Consider the following 23829-nt stretch of genomic DNA (forward strand, 5'->3'; position numbering starts at 1 on the left):
GCTTCAGAGAGTACATTAAGACGTGCAAATTAAAGATGTAAGCGGTCAGAAGTGAAAACTTAAAACAGTCCAAAACAAACGGAGACAGAAAATCTCATAGATTCTACATGAAGGAAACCAGAGCAGAGTTGACTGTGGGCTCCTCTGGGCTCCTCTGGGCTCTCCCTGCAGTACAGGGCAGCAACTTGCATGAACTATCACCACTGTGTAGACAGACCAGCCAAAAGTTTCTGAGAATAATGTTAGTTTTGCAGCCAGTTAAAATCCAGCGTTATAAACGCATTTAAGAGCTGAGCTCATGGAGGGGTTGCATGGATACGAGGCGCTCACAATATTATTAGAAACATGTCTGCAACGGGCTGGAAAGATGTTGCTAACAAGTGTGACAAACAGTCCAACAGCTGGAATATGTTGGCCTCTGCATTATGACTTCTGTAACTTACTCAAATAAGTCAGTTTTTTTTATTGAAATGCTGTACGCCGCTGCTGCATGTTCCGCTTTAAATGTTGTTTTAGCTCCTGTCTCTTTAAGGCCCCTTCTCAAAAGACCAAGTTGCATCTGATTGGTCAAAATGGTGCGAGGTGAGATGAGGTTCTCATATTTTCAGGTGTGTTTGGCATTGGGAAGGAATTATAAAGCCATTTTTTTCCTGCTGAAGAAGAAGGGTAAAGGAAGAAAAGTCTGGGCTACATTCCAGGCATGTCTGATAGATCAGGAGCAGCGTTTTAGAACAGAACTATATTTGATGTGGACTTAAGATTTAAAAGTAAAAAGCTACATTTCTTTTGAAAGGGAGGTAAAATTTGGCTCATTTAAATCCATGAATATTATGATCTATAATACTCAGCTGGAGCTCTCTTTTCACACGAAGACTTTCATAATTTTTTAAGAAAAGTAGCTAAAGTCCTCTAAAGCTTCTTGTCAAGCCTTTTTTTTTTTTCTCCCCAATTTCACGTTCTAATTTGTAAATCACCTTCCATCATGGCTCATAACAGGAGGAGCTGCAGCTTCTGCAGAGGCAGGTGGAGGAGCGGGAGGAGGAGCTGAGGAGGTTGAAGGATGAGAGCAGACTGAAGGTGGAGACCCACAACGGGAATGAAGGGGGAGAAAGAGGTGGGAGCTGTTTTAATAACCCGCTGGATGCTTCTTTTATCATTTCATGCAGTTTAACTCTGATTGTATGGGGTTTGTGAGGATTAAACAAACGGAGCATCTCCCTCCAGCAGCAGCATTCATTATTTTCTCACCATCTCACATTTCGCAGACAGACAAACTAAAGCTGAAGTAATTGTTGTGCTTTAGTCCTTATCTGTCTGTCTGGAAGATCCATACCAAACACATGCCTGACTTACTCCTTCCACTCACTGCTGACCTTTTCTTATCCCCGCTGCTGCCAGAGGAATGCCATTTATTTAAGTGACTGAAATGCAGGTTGGTCTGTGAAACCTGAATGTTTCTGTCCGGCCCTTCATCTCACTCATCAAATCTGAAAAGTTAAAGATCCAGTTTTTAGACTGACACTGAAAAGACTTTGGACTTGTCGTGATTAGAGCTGTTTGAGTGGGATACGAGAGGGAAAAACATCAATGTATTCTAGTTTCTGCCTTTACTTGGAACAAGAATCAACCGCTGAAGTTGATATGAAAACTTCAGGGGAGCAACATTAACACTGCTTTGAAGTGGAGGTTCCAACCAGTATTTCCTCTGCTTTAAGCTCTCACTTTGCCTCCTTTAACTCCTGAGGGGAAATGATCTTCTCAGCTGCTATCTTTGACTGCCTGCAGTTCAGTTCCATGTTGGTGTGTTAGCATCTGTTAACTAAATGCTAAAAAAGAGATTAATTCAAAACGAGTGAAGTTGTAAAAATCTAAAGCTTAAAGAGGACGGGTGCTGCCTGACAGGAGCTGCTGACTCGAACTCGACTCATCTCTTCTTGTAAAGCACTTTGTAACATTACGAGTATTATTATTGTTAACGGCACCACTAAGAATAATAATTAAATGATACTATAGTATTTATTCAGTTGCTCTTTTTGTTATTTTAATGTCGATGCACATTTACACCAAAGGAGGGAAAAGGATGCGAGCAAGCATCAGAAAATGTTGATTTTAATCAGATGTGCACAACAGTGAAAGCCTTAGGATGATGGACAGTTTTTGCGATAGTACTGAAGTAAAAGTACTAATTTAGTACTTCTCTGCACACTAGGAGGGTAACTAGCTGATGTTAGCGAGCTGATTAACCATGTTTTTCATATCAGCAGTGCCAGACGCCCATTTAAGGACAGCATCGCTTTTAATGTGGCAGAAAGTGTGCTGCTCCTGTTGAAGTGTTGCCTCCTCCAGCTGCCACTTTTAGGAGATTACCTTCCTCCTCCGAGCCATAGCTGAGTTTTTTGTTTGCTATACTCAAAAAAAAAAACTCCAGCAGACTGAGGTTTTAGTCAGAGGTGGGGGGGGTGTTTGTGGTGTTCTTTCAGCCATCGTGCACGGATGATTGACGGCTCCCTCTTTTGCCTCCGGGTGACAGCAGGAACCTCTCCCTTGTGATTGCGGCTGAGTGCCTCGTGAATTGGATCCCATGATGCTTAGCTTCTCTTCCTGCCTGCGTACCTTGATAATGAAAATAGCCGGTAGAACTGAGAACTGCAGAGTTTGACAGTTCTGTGAGGGTTCATCACTCACCTCAGTCACCAGACCCTCAGCTCATGTAATTAAGTTGGCATGAGGTTTGGATTTCATTACCGAGCGATTAATAGTGAAGCACTCTTTGCAATAAATACAGAACCCCCCCCCCCCGGTTCCTTTTTTTTTCTTTATATAATTAGAGTTGATAACTCAATCAAGAGCTTTATTGCTGTAACAAGCTGCAATCCATGTGGTTTTATTAGTTTGGGTTACTAATAAAAGCTAAACTTCCACGAGTCGAATGCATTCTTTCTCCTTCCCTTCCAGATACCGAAATGTTGAAGATGAAGAGGGTAATGGACTCCCTGACGTCAGACAACGATGAGAAGGTACAGAAAGTGGCAGCAGCAGCTCTCACCCTCCGAATTCATCGGACTTTAAGTTTGTGTTTATCTGCAGGAAAGAAGGATTAAAGAGCTGGAGGAGTCGCTTATAAAGTGCAAGAAAATCCAGGAGCTGGTCAGAGGTCAGAGGATTATACTCTTTCAAGCCAGTTAATTAGTTGAGACATTTGTAGGTTCTCCAGCTGGAGGATTTGCTGTTCATCCCTGTTCAGAATGAATGGAAATGTAATATGTTTTAAGCTTTCCACTGTTTGGACAAAACATTTCCAACATCACAGCGGCTCTGAGGAGGCTCTTATCACTGATCTCCAGTTTGGTGACGATTTTATGGAATAGTGTAAATAAATATTTACAGAGAAGGGAAAAAAGGAAATAGTTGGGTAACTTTTGACCACCATGAAAAAGAAAATGGCATTACGTTTGTGTACCTTACATGTTATTGTATATTTTTAGTAGCCTCAAATGTTCTCTCGACTGTCTGAACTGTCCTCCTCAGAGAAGCTGAGGGAAGATGACTACGATGATATCCCAGATGATCCCTCCGTTTCTGTTTCCATGGAGGTGGATCAGGTCACTCTTGAGCTGGAGGGGGAGGCAGGAAGGAGCTCTGGCGAGGTAAACACAACCTCTGTCAAAACATCTTTGACACAGGATGAACCCCAGACTGTGGACTTCCTCTATGAAACCCCAATCTCGGCCTCCCACTCTCAAACGGTTTCTCCCAGGAATTTCCGAGCTTCTGCTCGGGTTCTTGTTTGCCGGCCTGAGTAAACGTCCTGCTGTAAGGAAAATATCCCGTTAATCATGTTTTTCTCTGTTGCCATCTGTTGTCTCAGTCTATTCCGTGCATAGCAGTGCTCTCTGAGATGAATGAACTGGACAGAGAACGGCAGTTACAAGCGACCCAAAGGTAAAAAAAAACCCCATCTACTTATTGTTATTAAAAGCACTTTGTTTGAATTTCTTTGAGTCTCAGAGTGAAGTTAAATACTATGACAATTCCGCATGTGGCAGGAAGTTGTCTAGCTGACAATTTGGACCTTTCACATTTCCCATGGCTTACATTTGTGGAAGAACCATCGGCGCTAATGAATGAATTAAGACTGTAGGAAGGAGGAGAAAAGTGTCAACTGTGCCTGCATTCTGTTTGTTGGTCAGCAGAGGGCGAGACCTCTAAATTAAAAAAGAAGCCTTAATGTAGAGCACAAAATTACTCAACTCGTCACTTAACTTCTGACCTTAAGCATTTTCTTCATGAGAACATGATAAAGAAGAATTTCAGTGTTTAGAGAAGGATCTTGATTTTTCTGAATCTTGACACAAACCAGAAAAGAATGTTTGCTGACACAACTGCATTCAATCTGCTGGAATCCAGCTTCCAGCTGTTTTCCTCACCGTGCCAACAAGGATGTAGCATTGGAAAGAACAGAAGAGGAATTACAGCCGTCCCTGCAGAGAGCATCATAACAGTCCGAATTCGGAGGATTTTGAAGAGTTTTATTTGTTTGAACCCAAGTTTGTTTGTTTTAAACCAACAATTTAATTTCTGGTTTGTTTGCAGAGTAATTTTATTTCTAATTAACCGTTGAACATATAACTGTACTTATCGCCCACTATTTGTTTTTTGATGTCTTGACTGAAATTTGAACATTTGTTCTTGTCTTTTAGCTCCTCAGATGACCCCCAGCCTGGCAGCTCGCCTGTAACCAGCAGCGCTGATCAGGTAAGATCATGATATCTGTTGTGGAGAGGCTGCGTATCTGACACCACTTAAACTGTACAGCAGTATGACTAAATGTTCTCACGACTGAGCAAAGCTGTTGATCAGATCTGAATTCTCCATTTGAGCTGTGAGTTTGGAGAGTGGATCCTCATTGTTCGGAGTACATTAGCCTGAATCTTCACAGTAACAGTCATTCTCTGACCCCTTGTGGTAAAATGTTGCAAATGCAGTTTTCTCTCCTGCATCCTGGCTCATCATCGGCCCCATATTTTTTCTCGCAGGCAAAAGCTAAAACAGCACCTGGTCCCTCTCCTCCCACTAAAGGAAACACAAGTGAGGGGAGTTTCGGCAGTAAGAAGGCCCGCGCCTCGTTTGGCCGCGGCTTCTTCAAACTGCGCGGAGGCAAGCAGACGGCCAGCGCCCCAAACCTCGGTGAGCTCCACACACTTATGTGAAGTACTAAACTCAATAATTTAAACCTGTATTTTGTCCTCTGCTGGTTTGTATTTTGTTTTTAAATGACTGATCATCATGTTTCTTTTATGGCTCTAAATTGAGGAGATCGTACCAGGAGTGCCAGCGCACCTACATTAGGTACAGTAGAGCGGAATGATGCTGTTGGACTGCAGTATGGCAGTTCTGGGTGGTTCAGCTGGATGTTAAACAGAGTCACAGTTAAACGGCTCTTTTTCGCCCCTCTACTGTTTCAAATCTGTGGTTCCCAAACTTATTTCTTTGTGCCCCCTCATATGGTTTTTCTTTCGGTTTTGATAGAAAAGGTTGAGAATAATTGCTCCGTTACTGAACAATAACTCTTTGTTTCTTGCGTCTTGCTCTGGTGGGACTCGTCTGTCGGTGATGCTGCAGAACCATGCAGCTGTCCTTTATCAGGCCATCCGCAACAAAGCATTTCTGGTGTTTTACCAGTCGACATGTGTTGGGTTTCTCTTTTGTTATAAATTTGTTCAAATCTCTGCATTGTTTTGTAGTTGCAAACCTCTGGTTTTGCATGGGTGTCGTAGTGGACCTGCTCTTACTTTCATATTAACATCTGATCAAAGTGGTTTCTGTGGTAGAAACTGAGCCAGAGGTTTCAAAGGGATTTGCTCCCTGTGGTGGTGGGCGACCCGTTCTTTTTGCAGCGTGTACTGTGGTAAAGTGAATGTTATCATGTTTCAGCCGAGACCGACCGTAGAGGCACAGAGCACCTCGACTTGGCTGGTGTTCCTCCACAGAAATCCCACGCTGCAGCTCCTCTGCCATCGTCTCCAGACACCAAGAAGAAGTCCAAAGGGTTGAGGAAATTTTTCGGCAGGTAATGCATCGTGTCATCTGCGTCTGAACTATCGTTTAGGAAATATTTGTAGATAATTTGTTTTTCTTGTGCAGGCTAAAGAGGAGCCACTCCACCTCCTTCAACCCCGACGATGCAGCTGAGATGGAGTTCAGAAGGGGCGGAGTCAGAGCCACCGCTGGCCCTCGACTCGGCTGGTCACGTGAACCCAAACACCAGTAGGTGTCCTTAAAACTCTTCAGCAAATAATACACAATTAAATAGAATTAAGTAGAAGTGGAACCTCTTCCTGGAACGTCATGATTTGAGTTAAAGTTGGGTTTAAGAACTTGGTTTGACCATTGAACACGTAAAGTCATTAATTCAGTCGTTATTTTGTCAGGATGGTGACTCGGATGCTTTCTGTGATGCGGTCATATTTCTGGTCAGACTTGAATGTTGAGTTTAGTAAATTTACAAAAAAATGTTTGTGTTCAGTGCTGTTGATGTTCCGTTCTCACGGTGGAGTAAAGAGGACGTCTGCGCGTGGCTCCATGAGCAGGGCCTCGGGTTGTATGCTGCTCAGAGCCAGAACTGGATCAAGTCGGGACAAACCTTACTGCAGGCATCACAACACGACTTTGAAAAGGTCGGCGTCACAGCAGTAGATAAAATGGATGCAATATAAGAAGTAAAACAGTAATGTGTCAAATTATTCAGTTTTAATCAAAAGTGGTTTCTAAAATACCTCAATGAAATACATTTTTCTTTAAGCAGATCAGTCTTGAAAATTGCTGACAGTTGTCCTGTTTCCTCCTCAGGAGTTAGGCATGAAGCAGCCTCTCCACAGGAAGAAACTGCAGCTCGCCCTGCAGGCTCTCGGGTCAGAGGAAGAGGATCTGAAGGGCCAACTGGACCACAACTGGGTGACCAGTGAGTGATGTCATCTCTGGAGTAAATGACCGTCTGCACGGACTGTCGGTTTGAAATAAATACGCCGATGTTTGTTCTTTTCAGGGTGGTTGGATGACATTGGCCTCCCACAGTACAAAAATAATTTTGATGAAGCTCGAGTCGATGGGCGCATGCTGCACTACATGACAGTGGTGAGTTGCCAGAACTCTTGAAACATGCTCATGTAGCACTGAGGCTTTTATCCAAGCTCCCAACATTAAAAATTCTCTCATATGTGACTGATCTCCACAGGTGATGTAACTTTGTGATAACTCTTTGCTGTTTGATGCTTACTCCCAGGAGGACCTGCTGTCTCTGAAGGTTGGCAGTGTTCTTCATCACCTCAGCATCAAGAGGGCCATTCAGGTCCTCCGTCTCAACTTCTACGAACCCAACTGCCTCAGGCGACGACCCTCTGATGAGGTATCAAACAAGGCATGACCTACACTTCTCCTTTGATTTAACACCTTCCCTTTTTTAAATGTTTGGTTGTATTTGTGCAGAACAACATCACACCAGCTGAGATCTCCCAGTGGACCAACCACAGAGTGATGGAGTGGCTGCGCTCAGTGGATCTGGCAGAATACGCCCCCAACCTGAGGGGGAGCGGTGTTCATGGAGGGCTGATGGTGAGCTGGCAGACATCTGTTAACATGAACAGCCTGTATCCGTACTGCAGACACTGACCTCTCACTGTGACATTTACCTGTGTTGTGAAGGTGTTAGAGCCTCGTTTCAATGTGGAAGCACTCGCCCTCCTCCTTAACATTCCTCCAAACAAAACCCTGCTGAGACGCCACCTGGCCACACACTTCCACCTGCTTGTCGGCTCTGAGGCACAGCGGCTCAAACAGGACTGTCTGGAAAACCCCGACTACACTGTCCTCACAGCCACCGCCAAGGTCAAGGTAATTACCACCCTGTGGCTTCTCTGACAAATATGCCCCGTCACTGCAGTGAGTCCACATGTTCCTGTTAAACACTCCTGAGTTATTTCTTCTGCAGCATAGATGAACTTCAGCTCTGACTTTTTCTTTGTAATTCTCACAAACAGCTCAGGTGGGGGGGGGGGCATATCAGAGCCCTCCTTGTTGCTCAGTGAAGCGAATAGATTTTCCAGCTGTGTTTTGGTGGACTGAAAAATCCCAACCTTAAACAGTGGCTTTTTCTGTAGTTCGATGCTATGCAGTTTAAACTTATAAAAAAAGAGCATTCTAATTCTGTGCAATCACCCACTGAACTACCCCATCAGTATTTAACTATCATCTAACTCACTGAGCAGAGCAGAGCAGATATCAAATACTGTCGGGGAAAAAGCCAACTTTGAGTAAATACAGACACAATATGACCAATACATAGGAGTTCAATGTTAACATGTTCATAAACCTGGAAAATTCTCCAGTTACACTGAACAACATCCAGGGCTTTCACAAAAACTCACCAGTCAAGGAGGAGTCCCCAGGGAAAAAAAGCCAGCCAGTGCAAAGAACAGAACTGTCAGAGTAACAGCTCTTAGACACCAGGATGACAATCGGCTGTTGGGAGACCGTCTTTAGCTCAAATGATACAATACGAGTTGGTTTAAATAGAAAAAGGTTTTTGAGTCTAAACATTAAAACAGCCCATGCCTGAGCTAGAACCATATTGGATAATAAACTTTTAATTTACTCACACAGCAATGCAAACAGGGTTGGTAGAACTGAGCCACTGGCTTAGAAAGAACTGGTTTGACGCTGTTCCAAAGTCCTGAAAACTGCTTGTTACCGTTTTCCTTGTGCAGCCGAGACGTCTGTCATTTGGTGGCTTTGGCACTCTGAGGAGGAAACGTCAGGATGATGGGGAGGAATACGTCTGCCCCATGAATGTGGAAATGCCCAAGAACAGTAGCTTCCAGAGAGGCGTTCAGATCTATGAGGACTCTCTTGACCAACTGGAGCAGGTACAAAGACACTTCAACTTCAGTATCGCCGCATTTCATGATTAAGTGTAACGTTTGAGCCGTCTCTGCCTTTTCAGATGGAAGACTCTGAAGGAACGGTCAGACAAATTGGAGCGTTCTCCGAGGGAATAAACAATCTGACGGTGAGAGGCCGGCTGATCACACGCTGTACAATTTCTCTTTAAAGGATTAAACTCTGAATGGGTCTCCCTGTCTGTTTTCTTCAGAGCATGCTGAAGGACGATGAGTTTTTCCAGGAGAACTCAGTTTGCCCTCCAGACCACAACTGAGCGTCGTCCTCCACCTGAAATATTTATTGAAGTTCAAAATACTATGCATGAACTGAAAAATGTTTTTCCTGCATTTCTTTTAATCAACAATTTGAATCCGTTATCTAAGGAAGTTGCATTGTTATTCAACACTAAATTACAAACTTTCACTCCAAGTGGCATCCTGTTTCCAGAAAGATGCCTCTGAGGAATTTGACTGTCATTGATTATGAAGCTGATGTCAGGAACTGGAACATGTTCGACCCCCTAAAGCTAATCAACTTTAACACGTCGAAACCAAAGACAAAATCTATTGTTCTGCATATTCATTATGGTTTTATTCTGTGTTTTGAATTTTTTTGGTAATAAAAATGAAGAAATATCATTTGTGAAGAACTTTTCCTTAACCATAAAAGGAAGAGTGGCGCTTATCGTCATACAAAACAATCAAAGCAACAATACTTCAGTATCAGTTGACTTTTATATTGCATATCAAACACGAGCAGCTAGTGTTGCCAGACTTAGAGTTTACTGTTTAACTGACGCTTTCAACAGCCACGATGGAATAATCAGTGATTCTATATGAATGAAGCAAAGCTAAAAAAAAAATCTTAATGTGCAATTAAAAAAAAAAAAAGCTTTGCATGTGTTAAGGCACTCAGAAAACAGCCGGTCAACATGAAATCCTTAAGCCACTGCAGGTTTGTTTGCAACATCTTCCATCGACCTCTTCATGAATTGGTCCTTGCTGCACGCTATAAAGCTGAGACATTGTACAATACCCACTGCTTTAGGGCCAAGACAATAACTGGAGGCCCTTTTAAATATCCAAACCTCTGCGTGGACGGACGGATGTCTAGAAGGTGAACCTGTGACTGTCGGAGTGGCCGACTTTATCCAGGTTGGGGTTGCAGGCAAACTGGATCATGGGTGGAGGCCCACACATCATGATGAGTGTCTCATCGCTGGGAGGTGGCAGGTGTTCCCTCACCATGTCTTCATTGATGAAGCCTTGGCTGTACTCCCAGTCTGAAATGGAGAAAATCTCCAGAGGTTAGAAGGTAATTGAAGAAAGTGTTTAGTGACACCTGCTGGTGAAACGATGGAACATCCAAAGTCAAGTGATTTAATTTAAATAAAGCATTTCTACTCTCTACTACAGAAAACTGCCTCATTACAGCACTAATGCAGATGCCATCAAACACCTTTTCATTAAAAACACTTTAGTTTATATCATGGCACTTCAATGAGAAAGTTCAGTTCTATATAACCACAGCTTAAAGCCAACCAAACTTGTTTTGGGTATTTTATAAACCAAAGAAGTCCTAAACATAATTTGTGATATCTGTGGTCTGCATCGCACTCCTTTGAGTAATAATGTTCGTAACAAATCCTTTGTTGAAAAACATTCATAGAAATACCAGGCAGCTATTTAATTTTAGATATGTTGTTTGACTGTTCAGTTAAGGGGAAAACTGAGTTAAAGCTATAAGAATATATCTTGATCTGGATCCAGTCACTTCTACCAAAGCATTTAATGTGGGAAAATATAAATGTGACCCATATATTCAGTGAGTGGTGGCTGTGAAGAAGCTGTAAAATCCATGCAGCATACTATAATTGGGGTTGACTGATATATTGAAACTCTGATCAAGCTGGCAGAACATGAACCAAAAGCGCCAAGAGGACTTACTAATGGGACACAGGTAGATGGCAGCCATGAGAGCCTGAAATCAGCTCTCCATCCTCTTAGCACTGGTGCTCTGATGTATAACATTTACCTCAGAGATGGTTCCAGACCTGCCTCATACGTCCATAAAATAAACCAGTTGGTTCTCACATGGGTACTGCTGTAGGACTTACTTTCAGGCGCTCTGTCAACAGTGAACCACAGCTTGAAGCGCTCCGGGTGGTTGACCTGAATCTCCTCCAGTTCCTCTCGCAGCAGGATGTCCTTCTCAGACTGTGAATAAAAGAAGAGTCAAACATTTGGTTTTTAACTGCTGTATGAACCAATTATTGCTTCTGTGTGAGGGACAGAAAATCATTTTTCTGTTGGGAACATGAGGGTGGTTTATCAAACTCACCTGGTTGGCAAACAGCAGGTGACACACCGTGTTGTCCTGAGGATCCTTCATCACTGCTGTGATGATCTGCAGCATGGGAGTGATCCCTGGAACAACAACAGGACAGAGTCAGGTCATGTTAACGGCGCAAAGTCCCATTTGAGAATATATAAACAAATCTAGGGAGACCTCCCAGTGAGCTTTTGTCATCGTTTTCAGATTAAAAGAGATCTTAAAGTTGCTAAAACCTTATGATCGTCACTATTTTACCGTAAAATTAAGCATTTGTGGTTAAATATGTAACAACAAGAGAGTTTAACACTAAAAAAACTCAGCTGATATGCTCTGTAAAAACTGTGTGGGTGTGGTCTGATCAGATATGAGAAGAAAACAAGTGAACCCTTCTAACTTCAGACCAGTAAGGGCAGCATAGAAATCCCTCATGTGACTGAACCACAACAGATCTAACTTGGAAAGAAATTAAGAGTTTTTTCATGTTATATCGCATCACTCCTTTAAAGCCTCAGATTCTGAACTACATGATCATTTTTAAGGCATCAAGTTATGTCCATAACTGAGAGCATGACTATGGACGACACTATGGGGTCCATACAAGAGAAATATGACACGCAGGAAGGATAACGATGCGTTAAATTTTCGGCCGCTGAACAAACAGCGGTGTCCACTGGCCAAAAGTGGGATTATTTGAAAATATGTGCACCACCTTTTTTAAAATCTATGTTTGTGATGATGCATCTGATGTTTCGTCCAAAGTTTTGAAGCACTGCTTCCACATTAAGATTAATTTATGCTTCTCCTTGCCCATTCATGTAAGTGACAGGCTTTTAAACCAAAATGTTCAGAACTTTCTCCTGACGTCATTCTAACGTATCTCTGAATCACCTCAACTATTAAGACATACACTCGGTCCATATACAGTCTGCTGGAGACAAAGCACTCCGTACATGGATAGCAAAAGTACTAAAACAACACCAGACACATGAAGACTGCCCACTCTTACAGCAGAACATAAAACAAGGCAAATGTACCGAAGAAAAATCTTACTGTTGTAATAGATTGAGAAAGAGCTCATTATTATCATTATCTGAAATTATCAAAGACATTTTATGATTTGAAAAAAAATAACCCGATCATTACAAACTCTAAATCTGATTATATATATATATATATATATATATATATACACATTAAATATAATATAGTTCAAGAAATTATGGTATAGCACAGGTACTTCCGCTTTAATAGTTTTGTATGGTACTTAACTTTACTTAACTTTAGTTATATTCTGTTATCGTATTCTGTCATTTTCTTCTCCCTAAATGGTTTTAAAAGATTTTTTTTTAATGTTATTGCGGGGAAGCACGACTCGGATCAGTTCTAGCTTTGCTCACAATTACATGCCTCGTACTCCGCTTCATCCGCCACCTCGTTCTGAACTGCAGCTGCGATTAATGTAAGGTTAACTAGCACGTTGTCAATTACCAATTCAAACGAGACACGCGCTACTGACGCTAATTCTCAGCCGCTGTAAATAGGCTAATAAGTTATTGATTATAAACACGGAGCAACACATTTTTCTTGTATGAATAAAACAGATGCAACTCACCAATATCCCCAAAACCGTGTGAAACGGTCAAAAAAAGGTTTAAAGGGAGAAAACGACAGCGCACCGCGTTCCAGCGACGCCAGCTCAGCGTATGCAGCGTCAACGTCATCACGGCACAAAACGCTGCATTCAATTTCTTTAAGGAACAAATTAAGCGTCTGACGCTCTCAAATGTTTTCTTTTACTTTTTTGTTTTAGAGCTCCTCGTTTTACTTCTGTAATGTTACACCAAGTGTAATGAAGACTGTCAAAACACAAGCTTTACTTTTATTACACTATAATTTTGTTAATATTTTAAAATCTCTCAATACAGTTGAGTTTTTTTAAAATAACCAATTCAAATGGAAAGATTTTACCTCCAATTCTGAATCATTAAACCTGGACTAATCTTCTCACTTAATCTTCTTCAACAGTATTTTTTCAGTTGTATTTAATGTTGTTTTATAGTGTATTTCTTTCTTTGAGTTATTAGGTTCAATGTACCTTTGAAATGAGTTTAGATGTTTTGTGTCGTTACACTGCCACTAGATGCTTGAATATCAATGCAATATCTATCTAATTTATGGTGTGCAGTTTACAACTGTGTGATGCAGAGAAATTCAACATTCCCACAGTATACAGCTGTAGCAGGTACAAATTCTTGATCCCTACATTCCTATTAATCATCACAGCAGCATGTCTGATAAGAACTGGAGCACCAACTGTGAGCTAACTTCTTACAAAGTCCAAATTCTTCTGGTCATGTTTCCGCAATCAGATCAACATTTCAGTAAGACGTTTTTGAGATTAAATGTTTTAAGTTGTATGTGGTAAATTGTGTCAGGGTCTAAGCAACTGACGTGGCTTTTTTTTTAACAATTTCCCCTCACCTGTCCCTCCAGCAATCATGCCCACATGTTTGGCCGTCTTGGTCACTGCTGGAGACTTTTTATCCGGCTGAATGGCAAAAACACCTACAGAGGGGAAGTGAAAGCACTAAGCATTCAACATTCCGTGAGGTAAGTGACCATTTAACCAAATGACTAATGCTGGATCCACTTACATCTGCCAAGTGTCATTTGTTAAGCTGCTCACCTTTGCCCTTGTAAACCAGAAGGCCACTGGGTCCTCTGAAGTCAATAGTTTCATCTAACTTGAGGCTCTCCAAGTACTGACTCATCTTCCCACCCTCTGGGAATTTAGGATTAACGTCTTTAAAGTAAATCTGCAGCAGGGAACAACAGGGGAGGCTCATAAAATTAAAAAAAAAAAAAATGAATTAAAGAAACGACAAATAGAAAAGCTGTCCTTGATCCCTTTACCTTCACCACCAGGTCCACAAAGCCGTTATCATCATCGCTGGACACCGGTGTGTATGGGCGGACGACCAACTTTCCATCAACTTTTGCGGACAAGTAGATGTGCTGCCCTAAAGAGGAAAATGCGTTAAGTGCAGTTTTGAAACAATGTGATGCGACATTTTGTGATGTTTTCAGTTAATTCCAGCAGCCATTAGTTTCATAAGGGTCAGGTTCCATGTATCAGTGTACATATTTACCAATAGGCAGACCGAGGATGTGTTTGGCAGAAGGAAGCGCAAAACGGAACTTCCTTGTGTCGTGACTGATGATCTAAGGAGGCAAAAAAACAAAACAAAAACAGTAATATACAGAGTACGGTGGAACGTGAACGCGTCTGCTGCGTTTGGAGCCAGAAACTCGCTTACCTGTTTGTCAATAAGCCGCAATGCATATTTAATGTTGGGGTCCTCTAAGGTGATGGCAGGTCTCCTCTTGGAGAAGAAAAGTCGGAAGATGAGGTTGATGATGCCGTCAAAGCCGCCGCGGATCAGCTGTGAGATGAAGGTCAAAAGTGGGAGAATGAATCAGACCACCATCAGCTAGCATTAGCTACCAACTGTCTGGGAAGTCGGCGGGGCGTTGTCCGGCTAAAACTAATTGTCCGTTAATCCTCAGCAGAAGAAATGAGTCACGCCAATTCTTGAGGGCAGGCCCGAAGGAATTGGTTTGGGAAAACTGCACGTTACCTCATATTAGCCTCTGCTGACGGAAATCAAGGAGCTGAGATAAAACGAGAAAGGCAACTTAGAAATGAATGTATACTCACGCCAATGATATAGGACAACATTTTCAGTCACTTTACGCAACTGCAAGGTTGTTTGAAGGGACAGTGCGCAGCACCAGGGTAGTCCAGTGCAACTAAACTGCGACGGTGTTTCAAGCTGTCATGCAAGGCTGTCGAGTTAGCTTGTGCGGATGCTCATATCCGGTTACTGCTTTTGAAAATAAAAACAGTAATTTGAACATTGATGCATTTATTTGACACGACACCCATTCAAAACAAATACCTTGTAATAGGTTTTAAAAGCAATTATTAGTTACTTAATAAGAGGATGTCAATTAAATAAAAAGAACAGAAGGTTGTAATGTAAGAGATACGTTCTCACAACTTCCGCTATATCAACGGTTAACACGTCAATTTAACGATATTTTGTATCACGTCACTTCCGAAAACCGGGCCCGGATTTTCACAATAAAAAGAAAATAGCGTCTACAACTATATTATGTCTATGGTCTACACATAGATAATGTCTGTTCCCGTATATTAATATGTCAATATTTAAAAACTACGGAAATAAATAAATAATTCCAAACAGAGTCAAATGAGGGTTAAATAAGAATGTACACAGGTTTTACCCACTTTATGTACATTTCTGTCAATTCTTTGATTGTTGGGGTAAAACTAAACGTGCGTTTGTAAAATGTTTTCATTCCCCTGCTTTTTGGGGGTTTGATTTACAAATGAACTCGAACTGATTCCGCGAAAACTGTTTCCTGTACAGTGACTGATATTTTACTTTTTTTCAACGACGACTTTAATATTAATGAAATCCTTACAATCCATCTAATTGACATCTGAAAAACAAGTCCGAAAACACAACTTGGCTTTAAAAAAAACAAAAAGCTTTGATAAAACCAACAAATTAAAGTAGCTTTTTATTTATCTTTTTAAATGATATAAAAATTGGTTTTGCAGACCACAAAGTTTTTTTGTTCTTTATGTTCTTGATGTGTTTTTCTGTAATTTCCAAAAAAAATCTTACCTGATGTAGTTGAATATTGCAGCAGAGTTGTACTTCGACCAAAATACAGTTTATGGTCATGCTTGAGAGTAGTTGCTCTCCTATTTTAGTTATCATGCTTCATGTCCTCTAGCACATTATCCAACACATATCTGTTTCATGCATCTGTTTACTTCCTCCAGCAGCTGTGACACTTATCATGAAATGTTCTTGTGATAACAAGCATGTGTCAAATAATGCATCACACTGACATGCATCACTTCACAAAGTGCTAATCTTTTAATTGGTTGCACTGAAAGAAAATGTAACATTTTTAGTATCATACTAATAGAAGGTGCAGGAACTTTACTTGTATTACATTAAATAAGATGACAGAGTCGGGTTGAACTGCATAAAACACAATGAATGAAGTACTTTGTGCTAACAGACACACAACATCTGCTGAAACATCAAGTTACACTTTGTGCTTAATCCAAAAAAATAAATAAACAAAGTTTCATGAAATATCAGGATAATGATGTGCAGCAATATCGAACAGTGTCCCAAAAGACAAAGCTGCTTGGTATTGGGTTGGGACTGTTCTGTCTGATGCTCTGTATCCAAATAAAGTCTCTGACTTGTTGGTTTCATCTATAATCATCTATCAGCCAGAGCTGTTCTTCTTGACAGAAGTTTGGTCTTTCTTGAAGCTTTTGTGTCTTCTTTTAGTTTTGGCCTTCAAAAATGGAACCTGGTAAAGACTTTGTCTCCTCAGATCAGCAGGAACAGCTGAGAACAGGACCGAAACTAAACTTCACATTCGATGTAGATCAGTTTGTAAATTTACTGAAAGTAGTTTAATGATGGGATGGTGCTGAGAGCTTCTCATCCTCTTCTCAGCTGTTCCTGCTGATCTGCAACAACTCACATCTGACTGAATATTTCTTGGATGTGGCTGCTCACTCTGACCACACTCCACATTACAATCAAACATGGCAGCGTTGGGATGTGACACACACAGCTGACCAGGACAGCTGAGCGGCCTCCTCTGGTCGCCAGTGAACGTAGACGCAGGTTAAGGCGTAACAACGGCTGTCCAGAGATGGGGACTCGAGTCACACTTAAGTTGCACAAACAAAGACTCAAGACTTGACTTCAGACTTGCCCTCAAAAGACTTGAGATTTGACTTGGACTCGAGGTTTGGGACTCGTACACAATCTTCATTTCATGAAATTATTGTTTCTCATCTTTATTTCATTAATTCCGATGTATGAATTAATGATGGCGGAGCGCAACGTAGCCTCACGCATGCGTGCAGCCACTGATATCAAACTACTGTAACCATGGCAACGTCAAGCTCATCTGGAACTGTGCCATATGTTGTCACATTTGGTTATAAAGCGTTCACACAGACAGCAAACAAGCGAACGGTCACTTGCAAAGTGTGTGGTATCAGGATAAATGATGCTTCATCAGGCACCTGAAAATGCACAAGGACAGGTCAGTCTCTCTGTAATGTGAAAGGGAAACTTAGCGCGTATGGACAGCTAGCAAACTAATCAAAGTAAACAGTGCTGTAAACTATATGCAGATTATAGCTTCATTGTTCACAACACAGCGCTGCTGATTTATCTGCAGCAGCCTGTGAAATTTGGGAAGGACTTTGGTTAAGTAACATAGGTTAACAGTTACCAGATTAACTGCTAAACCAAGTCTACGTAGATGTAGCTTAACGTTAATCTAAAGCTATTTTAAAACAGCCTAATTTTACAATTTCAGGGACACCTGATAAAATTTCAGGCTGACTAGTTCTCATCCACATTTAGCTGTCCAAGTGTTTATTTAAAACGTAATATAGGTTACAGTAAGGTGACCAGATTTCTGAAATGAAAATCGGGGACATTTTCATTGCAGTGGGGAAAAATCATCAAATATAATCATTATGAAATAAAAAACAGGGACAAGTACTTTGTCATGTATCTTAACCAGCTTTTATTTCACAAAAGATGGAAATAAAAAAAATTGTGACATTACAGTTATCTTCTCATTCTTCCACCTCAACCTCAGGAGCCTGGGTAGAATAAGAGCAGAGGAGAACATGAGAAAAACATGTCCTCATCTGGTAAGCTCATGCTAATGTTAACTTTACAGCTTTACAGCTACACTCACAGCCAAGTCTAATGCCAGTTCACACAAAATAAATAAGTTAATGCACAACATACCATTTATCGCGGCCGCTGGTCTCGTTTTCCTTCCTTTTTGCCGCCTCGAGATTGTTGTTGTTGACGCTGCTGCGTCTGTACGTCATATGACGTCTTCTCTGGCGATGCGTTAAATAGCTACCGTAATAACTGGTGTTACTTTGAGTCTGCGCGCATTTCCCCCCATTCAGTGTCAAATCGATGACATTTTCGGGGACAGCTTTGACTGGGAACAGGTCACCCAAAAACGGGGACTGTCCCCGGAAATCGGGGACGTCTGGTCACCTTAAGTAAAAGTCACATTGCGGTTCCCGCTATATTTTCATGCACTGTTGTGTTTCAGTCAGCTGTTCTGTCTCGCTCCATCCCGTGTCTCTCTCTATTGAGCTGTTACGCTGAAAGCGCCCCCTGCAGGTTTGGAGCACGATCGTTTTTAATTTGAAAATCGTTTCTTGATTTGCAGCACGTTTGATGATGATGCACGTGTCTGTTTTTTGCAGCCCTTTTTTTGCATTTGCACCACTTTCCTCATTTTGTACCTCGTTTAGACTTCTGTTTGAGTTTGTGATTTTGCATCGTTTATGTACTTGAAGCTGGGGGGGGGGGGGTTCTGTTCGTTATTGACAGCAAAGGATAAGTAAAACCATCTTTCACCAATGAGATTTAGCATTTAGCTGAATCCGCTTTCTTTCACAGCAGCAGCTTCAAATCTATAAGTCTACATTAAATCCATAATCAGCTGAGTGTCACATCGATGTGGCATCACATCCTTTTTGAGAGGATAAAGTCTTGTCCTCGTTCTCTGGCTCCAGCACACATTAGTAAATATTCACTGATAGAAATCGATTTGTGCTCAGGGTAAGATGGAGAAACATAATCCTTTTCACCCCCCACCGCCTTACTGAGACTCTGCGGTTTGTTCTCTTAACGTCCTGTAGATGGCAGTAGTAACCTTTTTAAACAAGCTGCTGTGGGTGATTTAATGAGGAAGAGCAAATAGAATTTAAACTGGAATTTGTCATGCACATGAAGGACAGTTTTCTTTTCAAAGTGAAGGAGTTTTGTGCACGAACACGCTGACATCAATCACAACACTGCAGTGACAGTAATAATAATCATTGAAGCTACTCAGCGGCTGGGATCAAAGGAATAAAAACAGGACATGGGGAGCTTCTGTATCAACAGGAAATAAAACATTTTTATTGATCATTTGTGTATATGAAGTTATATAACAACAGTCAGAAAACTCCACAGAGTGAATCACTACACAAAGTGAAACAAAACTGTAAAACACCTCATCAAAAATGAAGGTATACACAGCAAATATAACTGTCAGCGGCTCGCTGTCACACTGCGAGCGATATGGCAGGAAAAAACACCCCAAACAGTTCTACAAGATTACAGAGAAAACTTCCACACACAAAATTACTCAAGCAGGCAGTTGATATACACAAAGGCAACTAGGATCTTTCTACAGCATCAGATTCTAATACTTTACACAGCTTTGCTTTTGAAAGGTCAGTGTGGCTTTTCGTCGGTGTCACTGCAGAGAATCTTGTCACACAGAAAGCTTGATGAGTTCTTTTTTGTTGTCGTTTTCAAGAGGACAATTTGGGGGTTTTGATTATGCGTGCGTGCTTTGGTAGGAAACGGTAATAGAAGGAGCATTGCGTCGCGGTGCAGGTAATGGCTTTTGCTTTGTAATTTTTCCACACACCTCGCAATTTGATGGGTGCTGCAATGCCGACCATTACTGAATTCCCTGATGCTTTTACACTCATTTTTGTTATTCTGATCGGACGATTCCTATAGTACAAACTTTCAGTGTTGGTATTCATCTGGATTTGCTCAGGTCTTGTACTTGAATCGGTTTATTTTTAATTTCAATCTGAAGCTGTTTAGGAGTTCATGGTCAGTGAAACGACCCGTCGGTCGAGGAGGGATGCAGCTGTGTTGACGTATACTTAATGATGTTGGAATGTAGACAGGGGAACTTTTACTCCACACAGGGTCGTGACATGTATTTGTAGTAGTTGGAAAAATATTAACAAATTCCTATATAGACTTTTTTCTTTTAAACAACGAAAGGTGAAAGTACATCTAATAATCTCACGGTTAAAGTAATCCACACTAACACAGTCCATACTGTACATTCAGAGTTTTCATCTCAAATATAAAAGGGCTTTTAATCAACTAAAACTGAACCAAATGAATTAATGATGGGTGAAAGATATTTGCTGCTGAATAGTCATATTTATGTCACTTTATATTTAGATATACATTTCCGACATGATGATGTGAATATATACAAGGATTTTTTTTTCTTTTAAGGGGACATTTATCTCGTTTGGTATTTAACTAAGACTCCCTGAAACTTCTGATGCTGGAACTGTGTGCAAGAGGAGCAAAATGAACCTGCGAAAAGGGGAGGAAACCCCACACAAGTCAACAAACTCCAACCTATAAGCTGAATCTACGTGTGCTGTGTCCCAACCATCTCAATAGAAAGGAGAAACCTCCTCTGGGGTTAGAATCTTCTATTTTCTCAACGACGCCACCCAAGTTAACACTATGGGATGAACATACAAGTATTGCACAGTGCTCAACAAAATGCTGTGAAGCGACCTGCTCGGATAAGCGCGTGACGTCACGCGACACCGCGCTCTTTCTGTCTCGCTGTGTGTAGAAGGGGGGATGGCATTAAACGCTACGACATCACTACGGAACAAACTCGCTACCTACTGATAAGTCTACTTCTTTAAGCACGCACGGCAGTCACAGTGATACACAAAGTAGTCCTCAGAGACTCCTATGGAATGACAAGTTGCTTTTTTTCATAATAGTGCTATCAACTACACAATAACATTGAAAACATTTAGAAAGTCCTCCTGAAGCTAGCATCGAGTATATGCAAGAGGTTCCTCCAAGATAAGAGACTTCATGGTTTTCATGGAGTATTCCTTCCCTTAACTGGACCCGTAGTAAAGGACATGATGGACTAATTGCTTACGCAGACCATTAACTTTTACGGTTATTTCTTGCTCTCCAGGTGAAGTCATGTGCCAACAAGAAAACAAAACGGATGAAACTACTGTTGACCGAAATGAGATTTGTCGTCATTGCTTTAGGCACCGCAGGATGAGGCTCTCTGGCTCCCCCTGCAGGTGTCCTGAAACAAAGCCGGCAGACAAACGTCCACAAATGCTTCCTAAATTAAGTCCACGAGCGAGTTCAACGACATCCAGTGCAAAACAGCAGCCACATAAAAGTTTCAATTGGCAGTAAAACATGGCTAGCTCTATTGTCACTGTGAGAAGGCAACGCAAAGCAAAGACTGCGATTCAGGGCACCACTGCAGCCAAAGACATTGTTCCCAATAAACCAAAGCTACCACAACTAGCAAGTGGGAGTGTGCATGAAGAAGAGGCCCTCGACATAAGTCACCTCTCAGAAAATGGCAGTGTTTAGACACTCAAATCACTTCCGTCAACATTACATTGACCCAAAGTCTCAACTCTCCTTTGGTCCTCTCCTCTGATTGAAGGCAAGGGGATCGTATCAGCAGAGCTTCCCCCGGTGTCGGCAGATCTGCCCCCGCCCCAGCCTTTAGTAAACATTGTAAAAAAAACATGCAGTTTACTAAAAAATAATAGAAAAAATAAATAAATAAATAAAGACGCTAAATTGCTCGAAAAAGTAGTCCCCCTTAAAGCCAGAGCCTTGACTCTACCTCCTTTAAAAAAACTTAAATTAAAACTTTCTCAAAGATTCGACCCTGGCCTGAACATGGACTTTCAACGACGACAAGGCTGTTTAAACAAAAAATATTGTTAAACGAGTTTAAGGACACAATGGCTACAGCTTGGTGCTTTTTCTATTTATTTATTTTTTCTTCCCCCTAGTCAGAGTTCCGTAAGGATTAAGATTCAGGTCTGTATCCATTTTTTCAAATAAAAAACAAAACAAGCCAGGAGATGTGAAGGAGGACTATTTCTGCCAAACATGGATAAATTAAATGCCACGTGACAACCGTTTGAAGCCAAACACATACTGCACGTCCTCTGATTGAGAAACAAGTACAAAAAAATTGTAAGAAATCATGTGCTTGTATAATTTCCAGCAGCATAAATTTGTCCACAGAACCATAGCAGTTAATGGCCTTGTACTTTTGGAGTTTTGTGTAAATATATTGATCTGTTAAGTCTTTTCTGTGATGATGTTTTGCTGAACTTAAAGCCAGACGTCGTCCTTTACGATGTGAACATATTCCTACTAGTGTCTTGCAGGTTGGATTTTTTTTCTTTTTTTCTTTTTTCTTTTTTTACTGGAATGCAATAAGGTAATAAGGTAGAATTTTTAAATCCTGGGATATATAATATTGGCTTTCCTCTATATCTGCATTTACATAATTTAAAATAGAACATCTTATTAAAAACATCAAGATATACACAGATTAGGAAACAGGTAACAACATACAAACACAAACTAGAAATCATTTTGTCTGCATACTTATATATACAACTGTGGTACAATAAACTCTTTCAGTCATGCGCTATCTATACAGATCATATTGCTTAAAAGAAGGGGGCATTTGGTCGTGGTGGTTAAGGGCTCAGAGAAATCAAAAACTGCTAAACCAGAGATGAAGAGAAAGAAAGGACCAGAAAGAAAATAAGCGGGATCGCGCAGGGGGTCGTGTGTTTGTGTGTGAAATCAGGAGGGTTGTGAGGAGGGGGTAGAGGATGGGGTTACATGGATGGACCCATATATCACTGAGGTATTTACACATACTGGCTAAAGAGTACTACAAGGCAGGTGCTGAAAGGGCCCTGTCTATTTCTTGGTGGAGAGCTGAGCGTCCACCTCCTCTTCGGGCTTCAGCACGTGCCACTGGGCGATGGGTCTCCTGGGATTGGCTAGCATGTCGGACCAGTGGCGCAGCTCCGTCCCCGAGCTGTTGAGGCCCACAAAGACCTTGCCGATGGCATCGTTCTTGCCGATCTTGTCATAGTCCAGAACAGTTATAACAATTTGCACTTTCTGTGGAGGGGAGGAGGGGAAGGAGTGGAGAAGTGGGGAGATGGCAGAGTTGCACTTTGTTTAGTTATCATACACTCCATAACACTTCTGAGGTGGTAAACCAGACCAGCTTTTTTCTATTTTAGCTGCACATAAAAGATAGATGCAGCCTGTGTGACATCACCCATTTGTCTTTTGGCCACTGCCATTTTATTTTTTTGGAGCGAGAGGAAACTAGAAATCTAAACAGCCACACCCTGAATTAATGCACAACTCCAAAAGTCCTCTGGACATGAATTAAATCCCTGAAACGTTATTTCTATTAATTTCTATTACATGTTTTGATGCATTCCTCCATTAAAAGAATATTTCAGTTGTTAGAAAGCGTGGTTGTGTGAAGGAATTTTGAATAGTCGGTGTCTGACTGCAGTAAACAGCAGTCAGAGCGCTCTCAGTTTGGAGACTGCAGGAGAAATTGTGAGGGGGAGCTAAGAGCTACTCAAAGCGGGGCCACAGGTGAGCAATTCTCACTATCTTTAAGTACATAACCATCTGATAGAAATGTGACACTGCGTATAATTCACTATTCATAAAACTCATAAAAACCCTCTGTGAAATTTTCAAGGTCTGTGGCCCCTATTCTAAGTAGCTTTTTTAGTTCATT

General features: G+C 41.3%; 3 protein-coding genes across 10 annotated transcripts in view; 1 reads left to right on the top strand and 2 right to left on the bottom strand.

The window, feature by feature from the left end:
- The window catches only part of ppfibp1a (PPFIA binding protein 1a), a 25698-nt gene extending 16185 nt beyond the window's left edge, over positions 1 to 9513 (top strand). For 3 of the 5 annotated variants that reach the window (XM_072377955.1, XM_072377957.1, XM_072377954.1), the window contains 19 exons: positions 997 to 1114; positions 2956 to 3017; positions 3088 to 3154; positions 3529 to 3647; positions 3869 to 3942; positions 4701 to 4755; positions 5037 to 5187; positions 5317 to 5349; positions 5935 to 6070; positions 6145 to 6267; positions 6527 to 6677; positions 6850 to 6961; positions 7046 to 7134; positions 7283 to 7405; positions 7486 to 7611; positions 7702 to 7890; positions 8763 to 8921; positions 8999 to 9064; positions 9149 to 9513. In XM_072377955.1, coding sequence (XP_072234056.1) covers positions 997 to 1114; positions 2956 to 3017; positions 3088 to 3154; positions 3529 to 3647; positions 3869 to 3942; positions 4701 to 4755; positions 5037 to 5187; positions 5317 to 5349; positions 5935 to 6070; positions 6145 to 6267; positions 6527 to 6677; positions 6850 to 6961; positions 7046 to 7134; positions 7283 to 7405; positions 7486 to 7611; positions 7702 to 7890; positions 8763 to 8921; positions 8999 to 9064; positions 9149 to 9211 — 2016 coding nt within the window. In that variant the 3' untranslated portion in view covers positions 9212 to 9513. The remainder of the gene's footprint in view (positions 1 to 996; positions 1115 to 2955; positions 3018 to 3087; positions 3155 to 3528; positions 3648 to 3868; positions 3943 to 4700; positions 4756 to 5036; positions 5188 to 5316; positions 5350 to 5934; positions 6071 to 6144; positions 6268 to 6526; positions 6678 to 6849; positions 6962 to 7045; positions 7135 to 7282; positions 7406 to 7485; positions 7612 to 7701; positions 7891 to 8762; positions 8922 to 8998; positions 9065 to 9148) is intronic. The other 2 variants (XR_011909978.1, XM_072377956.1) reach the window with 2 other exon arrangements.
- Positions 9514 to 15131, bottom strand: cyb5r3 (cytochrome b5 reductase 3). Its single transcript, XM_072377958.1, has 9 exons — positions 14990 to 15131; positions 14589 to 14714; positions 14421 to 14493; positions 14185 to 14291; positions 13958 to 14087; positions 13753 to 13836; positions 11278 to 11363; positions 11054 to 11153; positions 9514 to 10219 (listed from the first exon to the last, which is right to left on the bottom strand). The coding sequence occupies exons 1-9, from the start codon at positions 15008 to 15010 to the stop codon at positions 10047 to 10049; spliced, it is 900 nt and encodes a 299-aa protein (XP_072234059.1). The 5' UTR covers positions 15011 to 15131; the 3' UTR covers positions 9514 to 10046.
- A 7281-nt stretch (positions 15132 to 22412) lies between these two features.
- The window catches only part of syt1a (synaptotagmin Ia), a 160392-nt gene continuing 158975 nt past the window's right edge, over positions 22413 to 23829 (bottom strand). For all 4 annotated transcript variants that reach the window (XM_072377399.1, XM_072377396.1, XM_072377397.1 and 1 more), the window contains one exon: positions 22413 to 23186. In XM_072377399.1, the coding sequence (XP_072233500.1) occupies positions 22980 to 23186 (207 nt within the window). In that variant the 3' untranslated portion in view covers positions 22413 to 22979. The remainder of the gene's footprint in view (positions 23187 to 23829) is intronic.

Source organism: Leuresthes tenuis, unplaced genomic scaffold (assembly GCF_036924035.1).
Source record: "Leuresthes tenuis unplaced genomic scaffold, fLeuTen1.0.hap1 SCAF_23, whole genome shotgun sequence".
Classification (NCBI taxonomy): Eukaryota; Metazoa; Chordata; class Actinopteri; order Atheriniformes; family Atherinopsidae; genus Leuresthes; species Leuresthes tenuis.